Below are 10,894 nucleotides of genomic sequence, written 5' to 3'. Positions count from 1 at the left end.
TCTCAACCATGTTTATGTCGGTAATCACCGCCACAAAAGGTTCTTCGGTAACGTTTGCCTGAGGGTTAGGACCACGTTTCCGGAATCTGCAAAATCGAGCAATATGCCCACTCTTGCCACAAACAAAGCACGGTCCTTTGTCTTGAACTTGTTGATTTTGTGCTTGGTTATTTTCACCATTATTTTTCTTGGGAGGTCTACCATTATTTTTCTTGAACTTTTTCTTCTTAGGCTTCAAAGAAGTATTTTTGTGAGTTTCAGGAGTAGCATTGTTTGAAGTAATTAAATTTACCTTCGTTGTGATGTTGTTCTCTTCTGTTTGTAAAAGTGCATCTTGGCCTCTTGCCTCTTCTTCCATGCGGATTTTCATTATCAAGGTTTCAAGGGAGGTTTCCTTTTGTTTGTGGCGCATAGTTTTTTTGAAATTCCTTCCAAGAAGGTGGAAGTTTATCCACTATGCCACAAACAATAAGGTTATCTCCAATTTTAACCTCCTCGGACGTAAGCTCTCCAACAATCATTATAAAGTCTTGAGCTTGGTCTACCACTGATTTGTTGTCCACCATTTGGAAACGAAAAAATCTACTAGCCGCATATTTTTTCGCTCCAGCCTCTTCGGTATCATACTTACTCTGCAATGCTTTCCAAATTTTCTTTGCACTAGAGTAAGTTCTATCATAATAATCATAAAAATTATCAGATAGACAATTGAGAAGATAATACCGACATTTATAGGAATCACCAGTGTACTTTTCCACTTTCTCATGATGAGAAATAAGTTCATCATCCTCCGGAGGAATCATCAACTTTATTAGGATTCTTCTCAATTAACACATAAGAAACATTGAGAAGACTCAAGTAGAAAAGTACTTTACCCTTCCATCTCTTAAAATGGTTACCATTGAACCGAAATGGCTTGTTAAGGTCTCCCATCTTGACATCCACGGTTTTTTCAATTGTAGCCATATTGAATCTCCTTAAAATTGTTAGTGAAAAACTTACAAGATACAAAAATACAAGATTACAATTGAATAAAATGAAGAACAAAATCTTCAGGCTGAGGCGCGGATATCTCGCTCTCTTTAAGGAGATTCAAGCCCTCTGCAACAAATGTTTTCACCGGTCCAGCAGTAGTCCTCTTGACTTGTCCCCTCCAGGATACAATAGCCTTCACAATGTATAACTCTACAACTCTGGACAAGAGTTGAGTCCAAAGCTCCACAAAAAAGAACACCTGTCTTCAACTAATAAGAACTCTCTTTTTAACAAACTTTTTCCTCTCTATCTTTTTCTTATATGTTGTTTTCCAAACCAAATGAAAACCACCACTATTTATACTAAGAGAAATCTTCCTAGAAATAAATAGGAAGATAATTGAGTGGCAAATAGTGAAGATAAATGGTCTTATGAGTTACATAGGTTACAAGGTATAATGGAAAAAGAATAATGGAAAAGTAATGGCAAAGGCCACCAACGGCTAAGAGCTAACTTCAAGAATTGGAATTGTAACATAACAGACAGTAACTCCAAATGGAGTAAAGCAGCACTAAGTGCCACCAACGGCCAAAAGCCATTACTCCCCACGTTCTGCAAATGAAAGTCAACAAACGTATGCAAAGGTAGGAATGTAACTGCCCACTTACTGCTGAAATAATTGACATTCTTCTAACTCCAAAATAAAGCAAATTAATATATTAAAATATTAATATTAAAATGCTAACAAACCAACAGAACTTGACATTGATTAACATTTCTAATTAATGCTTTATATATTGCTTTTGTCTCTGCAATTTGCCTAACACATTTGATTCACAAACAAACAGGTTCCAAAAGAAAAGCGAAAAATAAAGAGAGAAAGACAGAGATGTCATAAGATATATAGATAAAGTGATCATAGCATTATATATTAAACTTTGTCTAAGAAAGCTCTCATAAAATGATTCTTCAATACATAAATAAAGGATGTGCTAGATTAATGATGTCCACGATTCTTCATTACATAAATAAAGGATGTGCTAGTCAGCTAGATTAATGATTTCCAGGGAGTAGTGTGCCAGAAAGGAAGTGAGAAATAAGGGAAAGGGCTCTAGCAGGTTGGAAGCTTGGAACTTCATGTCCCGCGCCTCTTACTGTTGCAAATGTTAGACCTCCTTTATATGTTTCAACATATCCTCCAATCTGCAACATAAATATCCAAACAAAATTGTTAATTTCATTTCATTGAGAAATCAATGAAATATAGAATCAAGTTTTATGGTGAGAAGCAATAGTTGTTTGATGAGCAATGTTTGTATTTTTACGATTTTACCTCTCCTCCAGATAGCCAAGAGCGCCATGGTTGATCAACTATAAGGTTCATTACTTTTATAGATTTCTTCGTAGATGTTACAGGAACTGATCCATCTATATCACCACTGTATATACAAATATTTTGTGGTCAAGACCTCGATGATCAAAATGTTAAAAAGGTACTAGTATAATGGGGAATAAAATTACCTGAAAATCCAAACTCGAACACCGTTTTCCAAAGACTCTGTGAGGAGAGGAATTGTAGTTGCCGGGCTGTCTTTCCAGTTGTAAAAGAGTGGATCACTGAAATAGAAAAAGAATTATGAGCATTGAATAAAAATGTTGAGGATTTGTGTGCATTTAACTGTTTGTATTTGCTGATGGGATTAAGGTGTTGGAGTTGCTAATAACCTGCAAGATTCCCAATCATATTTGATGTTCGTAACATTGGCATGGAGTGCATCTTGAACATCCCGCCTGTTCAGATAAGCATGAACGTACTGGTCGGAGCAGGGCTCAAACACTAATGGCTGCATCAAAATAGCTCATTAACTCAAATCTATGTTTCTTTTATACGGGATAGAATGTGGATATTGGTAATAATAAGGGAAAATGCAGAGTTGTCCCACTTACTGATGGTACTTTTGGGTATTTCGTGAGATTTCCATCCTTGCAAAGGGGGGAATAAATGTTGTAAATATGGATATGATTCAAATTGTTGTTTGAAACTGCAACTGCCTCATTACAGTTGCTCTTATTGTAGTGATTGTCAAAACAATATTTCTTGATGTCAAGGAATGTTTCATCTGAAATGAGCGCATGAGATGCATAGTATTCGTACGTTCCTATGATGTCTGTGTCATCATTAATCACTGCATTCCCAATCTGGAATTTGTAGATACAACAATTTAACATTGTTAGTGTAATTTAACATGTTGTAACAGACCGGTTAAATTAGAGATTACTTACAATTATTCCTTTGAGATTGATAAGAGTCTTGTTTGATAGCTTGTTATGCTGAAGAATTGTATGTGCCAATTGAGGAACATAATGTCCAGCATAACTCTCACCAGAAATGTAAAAATCTCTGTTCTTATACTCAGGAAATCTCTCGAGCCAATTGAGTAAAAACACAACATTATCATTAACAGTTCTACTATCTCCAGTTTTATTGAGGTCACTGCTTGTATTTGTATATGAAAATCCTACTCCAGCAGGAGTCTCCAAAAACAACACATTGGCTACTATAATTCAATAGGAGAAAATTAGTATTCCGAGTTGAGAATTGTTCATTCAAACATTAATAGGAAATTATGTTACACAAAAAAGAGAACTTTCTTTTTACCAAGATTCCACGCATAATGATTCCTATGTAACGTTTTCCCATCACTATTAGCTCTAAATGGACCAAGCTCCTCCATGGCCCCATATGCAATAGATGAACATCCAGGACCTGCAGTATGGTTTCATAATCAGAACTAAATTTTGAAGTGTTTCTGTATATTTTTCAGATCTCTTATGTGGTAAAATGAAAATCTGTCATAAAAAAAACCATAAAACTTTACAAAGATTAGGGTGGACTAATTGTAGTATTCCTTTTCCCATTTATGATCAAACACAAGAAAATAACAAAAGGTTTATATCAAAACTATATAGATCCAGAAGAAAATCCCTTTTTCTGATCTTTATGTGTTAAAATAAAAATCTAAAAACCATAAAATTTTAGAAATAGTCAGGTGAAGTAATGTAGAGTCCTATCCCCTTTTTTTTTTTTATATCAAACACAAGAAAATAACTTTCAAACAGGATGCTAAAAAAATATAGACAATTGCTGTTTGTACATACCTCCATTAAGCCAGAGAAGCAAAGGCAGTGACTTGGAATTCTCAGCTTCAGTGAAGTAATAGTATAAAGCACGGCCAGCAGATTCATCAACAGTAACATAGCCACCATATTGTTGGAACTTTACTGGTGGTTGGCCAGGCAGTTTCTTGATCCAATCTTTTTCTTTTAATCCCTCCTGTGGAAGAATAACTTTGTCCAATTCTACATTTTCAACGGCTGCCGCCTCATAGTAACTGTTGCCAAAGGCTGAATCCTGCTTAGCCTTGTAAAAATTTCCAAGAACTTCACTTTGCTTCTTTCCAAGGCTTGAAGCAATAAAGTTGGAGAAAAAGAAGGCAAAAAGAAGGAAGTAGGAAGTGAATTTTCCCATTGTTGTGTGTGTGTGTTGTGTTGAAAAGTTAAGTGAGATGAGTGGTATTTATCATGAAACTGTGGAATAGATTCCTGGAATTTAATAATTTTACTATTATAATTATCAGAATTTGGCACTATTTTATATTGGTATGTCAATCAAATTCAAAAGTGTTCTAATAAAATAATAATATGAATGAATATTTCAATGATATTATGAGAATCTTATAATTTATACTCCTTATAAGAGGTTAAAGATTTTCTTGTTAAGATGAATTATTTTGCCTTTTTTTTAGTGACACCAGAATAGACAGAACAGAGGGACTTTTTTTAGCTTCTATGCCTTTTGCCATCCATTGTCAATTGAAAGACAGCTATAGAAATACAAAGAACGCATTACTTGAAAATTTCAATGGCATTTACAAATTAATTGAAAATGACTAATTCTCGGAATATGCTAGTTGCACTTATGCTAAACATTTTGGCAATGTTTAGCTTGACAATAATCATTACTGGGCAGTTTACCTAACATGTTTGATTCACATACGAACATGTTTCAAAAGAAAAGCAAAAAATAAAAAGAGAAAGACAGAGAGGGATGACATAAATTAAACTAGCTCAAGTAATCAATCGCGTTTATATTAATCTTTTTCTAAGAAAGTTCGTAAAATGATTCTTAATTACACAAATTAAGGATGTGCTAGATTAATGATCTCCAGGGGGTAACGTTCCAGAAAGGAAGTGAGAAATAAGGGATAAGGCTCTAGTAGGCTGATAACTTGGAACTTCATGTCCCGCGCCTCTTACTGTTGCAAATGTTAGACCTCCTTTATATGTCTCAACATATCCTCCAACCTGCAACATAGATATCCAACAAACATTGAGAAATATTGAATCAAAAGTCGTTTGACGAGCATATTTTGTTTTTTTTTACCTCTCCTCCATTCAACCAAGAACGCCAAGGTTGATCAACTGTAAGGTTCATTGCTTGTATAGATCTCTTTGAAGAAGTAACAGGGACCCTTCCGTCTGTATCACCACTACATTTAATTTCCAAGTACAAATATACGTTAAAATTTTTGTGATAAGATGATCAGAAGGAAAAAAATAGTATAATGAGGGGGAAAATTACCTAAATATCCACACGCGAACTCCATTTGCCAATGACTCTTTGAGGAGAGGAATTATAGTGACTGGGCTGTCTTTCCAGTCGTAAAAGAGTGAATCGCTGAAATAGAAAAGAATTATAAGCAGTGAAGGATAATGAAAATTGTAAATCAAACAAGTAGTAACGCATTTGTATGAATTTAAGTATTTGAATATGGGATAATAAACCTGCAAGATGTCCAATCATATTTGAGGTTGGTAACGTTGGCATGGAGTGCATCTTGAACATTGCGCCTGTTCATGTAAGCATAAATATACTTGTCGGAGCAGGGGTCAATCTGCAATGGCTGCATCAAAAATCACTCATTAACGTAAACTCAATGTTTTCACATTATCTTATACGAGATAGAATGTGGATATTTGTAAAAGTACAAGCAAAAATGCAGAGTTGTCCCACTTACTGTCGGTGTTTTTGGGTATTTCGTTAGATTTCCATCCTTGCAAAGGGGATAATAAATGTTGTAAATGTCGAGATTGTTCAAATTTTTGTTTGTAATCTCAGCTGCCTCATCGCACTTTCTCTGATTGTAGTTATCATCATAACAACTATTCAGGATGTCATGGTACGTTTCATCTGAAATTAGGGCATGAGATGCAAAGTATTCATACATTCCAATTGTGTCTGTGTCATCATTAATCACAGCATTACCAATCTGCAATTGGTCACATGGAACTTGTTAGTACAATTTAACTTATGTACACTGACAGTTGTAACTCGCTAGATATCACTTACAATTATTCCTTTAAGATTGATAAGAGTCTTTTTCTCAAGCTTATTAAGCTGAAGAATTGCATGTGCCAATTGAGGTACGTAATGCCCCGCGTAACTCTCACCAGAAATGTAAAAATCTCTGTTCTTGTACTCGGGAAATCTCTCGAGCCAATTGAGTAAAAACACAACATTATCATTAGCGGTTCTACTATCTCCAGTTGTGTTGAGATCACTGCTTGTATTTGTATATGAAAATCCTACTCCAGCAGGAGACTCCAAAAACAACACATTGGCAGCTAATTCAATAGGAGAATTAATTAGTACTCTATACTCAGAGTTGAGAATTTCTCAAATTATTTCTAAACGTTATACAAAAAGAAATAAAAAGAGAATTTCTCTTACCATGGTTCCACGCATAACGATTCCTGTGTAATGTTTTTCCATCACTATTAACTCTAAATGGTCCAAGTTCCTCCATTGCACCATATGCAATTGAAGAACAACCAGGACCTGCAGAAAGAAAAATATGTTGTATATAGTATGACACAATTAAATATAGACACAAATGTTGTATGTAATACCTCCATTAAGCCAAAGAAGCAAAGGCAATGCGTTGGAATTCTCAGCTTCAGTGAAGTAATAATACAAAGCACGACCAGCAGATTGATTGACAGTAACATAACCACCATATTGTTGAAACTTCACTGGTGGTTGTCCAGGCAATTTGTTGATCCAATCTTTTGCTTTTAATCCCTCCTGTGGAAGAATAACTTTGTCTAATTCTACATTTTCAACGCCTGCTGCCTTATAATAACTCTTGTAAAACGCTGAATTCTTTTGCTTGGCCTTGTAAAACTTGCCAAGGACATCACCTTGCTTCTTACCAAGGGTTGAAGCAACAAAATTTGACAAAAACAGAAGGAAGAAGAAACTAATTTTTCCCATGGTTGTGTGTCTTTTAATTTACTATTGAAAAGTAGAGTCAAGGGAAAGGGTATTTATCATGGAATTGTGTGATTATGATCCAAGATTTGATTCCCATACCATTTCGAAGCCAAATCAAATTGGAGTTGTTAGTGGGATTATGATATAACTTTCTTTAATTATGCATCAGGCCAAATATAGTTGTTGATTTCTTCAACTGAATAATTTTACTATTTTAAATATAAGAAATTGACAATTACTTGTATGAAATTAAAGAATAGTGTAATATGCATAATTTTTTACCAAATATAGTTCTAATGTAGCCTGATTGGAAAAGAATGGTTAGAAAAAATCTGATGGAGCATCAGCACTCACATACGTATGATATTAGTAATTTAGTATATACCCGAGTTGTATTTTTTCTCATAATTATGAAAATTTCACAGTTTGTGAAAAATTATTAAAACCTTTTCAATTCTTATAATTTTGTCAAATAAGTAAATCATAATTCATAAATAAGGTATCAATAATCGAAATATCTTAAGATGATCATAAAATATCATATATTTTTATGTTCCTTTTTATAAATAATTGTTTGTAATTATATTTTATTACAAAATCTTCTAGAGGTATGTCTTTAGTCCATGCCTCTTTGTTTCAATGGTTATTATGCTAGATGTCAAATAGCTAGTGAATAGAGATTATCTAATTTTATCATTGTTTTGTATCTTGAAGATCTTGATAGTTATTTTTTTTATTAAATTGACTCATATAGACTTTCATGATTCGGGCATTTCTGATAACAATAGAAACAAATGCAAATTGTGATTCTTGTAGACGTGTTGTTTAGTTTTGCTAATTTCGTTTTAATTATTTTGTGGGAAATCTTTGGGATTCAATGAATGAAGGAAAAGGGAAGGTTTGTGGTGATAGTGATGACGGGCAAATGGTGGTGATATTAATGGTGGCGAGAGATAAAAGGAGAAAGAAGACAATTTTTTTTAAAGAAATACTTCTTTTTGGCTTTTCATGCTCTTAGGGAAAGGGTGTTGCACACATTTTACCACATTAGTTATTTGTGTTTAACGAATACATTTTTAATAATGTTAAAGTGTCTAATGGGAACAAACCTTAGTTAAAATATCAAAGTAAAAAGAATTGTGGCTAATTTGTTGGACCTTTTATGTGTTTGGCCTTTACATTTCAACTGAAATGAATTGAATTGTCAATTTTTTTCCTCTAAATTTGTTTTGTAGAGATCCTTTCCTTGATTTTATAGTTTAATTTTTGTATGTCAATCAGGTAATTATAATTCAAATACTTTTTTCTAATAAAGTAGTAAACAAATGAATATCTCAATGATAGTATATGGATTTGCTACCTAATACTCTTTACTATAGAAAGTACAAATGATTTAAGAATTTTTTGTTAATTTATCAAATGATTATTATACTCTTTTTATTTTTTAGTGATAACATACTAAGCAATTATGTTAATCAGACTTTTGAGAGAAAATCTATTTGGCATGACCTATAGAAATAGGAATAACGCTTTCAATGTTTATTTTTTAATTTTCACTTGATAGTCAAAATTATTTTATATGACTATTTTGAGTTTTAAAATATCATAGTATATTACCCTCTCAAATATTATACATATTCCAAAATCCTACATTTTAAGGGTGTATTGTGAATAGAGCTTCCGTGAATAGTATAGTTATATATGATTTAAATTTCCAAATCTTTGAGTCCCAAAAATTTTAATAGTGAATTTTATTTTATTAGTTCTTAGACAATATTAAGATTATTAAAAAATATAAAATTTAATTAAAAGAAAGAAATATAAACTACTTAATTTAACAAAATATTTTAAAACTTTAAACTAAATTGTTCAAAACATCGTATTAATTAATAAAAATATTTTTTTATATTAAGATCCAAGATAATTGAAAACACATAATTAATGTCCAAGATAATTGAAAACACATAATTAATGTCTTATTAACTTGAAATAATTCTTATTATTATAAATATTAAAAGCATGAAGATCCTTAATAATGCTGTTTGAACTTTTTGTCGTTCATTAAAAGACACCGCTTTAAATAAAATTATTTTTTCACCATTTTCATTCAATTATTATAACATCATTTAGTGAAATTAAATATTTACTTAAATGGAAGATTTATTCCAAAAAGGGGCCAAAAAAAATGTCCACAAAAATAGTAAAAATCATCTCCAAAAATAGGAGAAAGAATATCCAAAAACAGATAAACAATGTGTAGCGATTTGTTCCCTTCATTAAAGAAATGCCAACGGAGGAGAATTTGGGGTCGGAAGACTTTTTCGTAGTATTTGGATTTACCAAACCTAGTCTAGATTTGGATGAAATCGGAGTCTTTAAGGTGCAGGGAAATATAATAACAATCGGGTGAATTATTTATGATTTTGATTACATGAGTAGTTAGATAACTCGTTAAGGAACCCGTACGACTTTACAGAATTGAATTTGGGTAAGCAAAACTCCCGAAATCGATCTTAGCATTAAGGGTATTTTCTGAGCGTCGTTGGTTAGAGGCGTGTGGTGAAATGGGGATTTTGGAGTTCTTTAAATAGCTCATTATTTCGTGCAAGCCGCTTTGGCGCTACTTTTGGTCGCTCTGGCGGTGCCGTTGTAGCGGGGTGGCGGCGGCTGTGGCGGGTTCGACGTGACTTAAGGTTGTTAATAAACTCCTAAACGACCTTATTATGCACTTTTCAACTTTTAGAGCTAAGGAACGAACCCCATGCGATTCCTACTTATTTTTCACCATTCTTGAGGCTAAAGTAAGTTTTTCACTCCCCGAATTAGTTTTTCGATCCGTAGAACGTAATAGAATGGGTGAATATTGATGGGGGAGAATTTTGTTATAGATTTTATGGTGGAAACAACCCTAATTTGGATAATTTGGATCATGGATTTGATCTAGGATTCATAGAATTGTTAGTAATTCATGTAATTAGTGACAGTTCATTGATTCCCGTATTATATTGATTGTTTGTAAACCAAGAACAAGTGGAACGAATCCGGAAAGGGAAAGATCAAGTTTCTTAGGGTTTCAAGCTTGTTTCGAGGTAGGTGATGGCTGTGATTCTATGATTGTGTGATGTATGTTTGTTCTTGCTTCATTATGATACATGTATGTATGTATATGAATGTCGCATTATTGATCACACTTGTTGTAAATGAGATAGATGAATGATGGTTACTATGAAATCATGACTTAATTGTATGATCTTGATGATATACTTGTTATTGTGATTGTGGTGTGTTGAATGGATTGGTTGCCACGTTCCGACATAACTAACTTGGATCGTTTGCCACGTTCTGGCATAATTATGGGATCGGTTGCCACGTTCCGGCATAATCATTGGATCGGGTACCACGTTTCGGTATGCTAACTGTTTGGGTTTGGGTTCCTTGAGAGGACCAATGACTTGTCATAATTGTGTATCTTGAGAAAATGTGAAGTTGTTCGTTATTTCGTATATGTTGATGATATTGTATATGTTCGATATGTGCATGTGTTTATAATGTTGTATTGACTTGCTTATGTTACCCTTATTAGGA

The 10,894-nt window shown here is 33.2% G+C and overlaps 3 protein-coding genes across 3 annotated transcripts in view; all 3 read right to left on the bottom strand.

The window, feature by feature from the left end:
• Window positions 1-966, bottom strand: part of LOC102578625 (serine carboxypeptidase-like 40) — a 21,668-nt gene extending 20,702 nt beyond the window's left edge. Inside the window, exon 1 of the mRNA XM_015307840.1 lies at window positions 900-966. Coding sequence (XP_015163326.1) covers window positions 900-966 — 67 coding nt within the window. The remainder of the gene's footprint in view (window positions 1-899) is intronic.
• Window positions 967-1,948: 982 nt separating this feature from the next.
• LOC102578298 (serine carboxypeptidase-like 40) lies at window positions 1,949-4,504 on the bottom strand. The gene is made up of 8 exons (XM_006345429.2): window positions 4,135-4,504; window positions 3,635-3,742; window positions 3,259-3,533; window positions 2,923-3,174; window positions 2,701-2,819; window positions 2,497-2,592; window positions 2,309-2,414; window positions 1,949-2,178 (listed from the first exon to the last, which is right to left on the bottom strand). Exons 1-8 carry the CDS (start codon window positions 4,502-4,504, stop codon window positions 2,029-2,031), a joined length of 1,476 nt encoding a protein of 491 aa, XP_006345491.1. The 3' UTR covers window positions 1,949-2,028.
• Window positions 4,505-5,174: 670 nt separating this feature from the next.
• LOC102606288 (serine carboxypeptidase-like 40) lies at window positions 5,175-7,309 on the bottom strand. Its single transcript, XM_015307838.1, has 8 exons — window positions 6,946-7,309; window positions 6,767-6,874; window positions 6,386-6,660; window positions 6,054-6,305; window positions 5,821-5,939; window positions 5,618-5,713; window positions 5,420-5,525; window positions 5,175-5,340 (listed from the first exon to the last, which is right to left on the bottom strand). The coding sequence occupies exons 1-8, from the start codon at window positions 7,307-7,309 to the stop codon at window positions 5,191-5,193; spliced, it is 1,470 nt and encodes a 489-aa protein (XP_015163324.1). The 3' UTR covers window positions 5,175-5,190.
• Between the last annotated feature and the right edge of the window lie 3,585 nt (window positions 7,310-10,894).

This window comes from Solanum tuberosum, unplaced genomic scaffold (genome assembly GCF_000226075.1).
Source record: "Solanum tuberosum cultivar DM 1-3 516 R44 unplaced genomic scaffold, SolTub_3.0 scf00068, whole genome shotgun sequence".
Taxonomy (NCBI): Eukaryota; Viridiplantae; Streptophyta; class Magnoliopsida; order Solanales; family Solanaceae; genus Solanum; species Solanum tuberosum.
The sequence above is the reverse complement of the archived record's forward strand: the minus strand, read 5'-3'. Positions and strand labels throughout refer to the sequence as shown.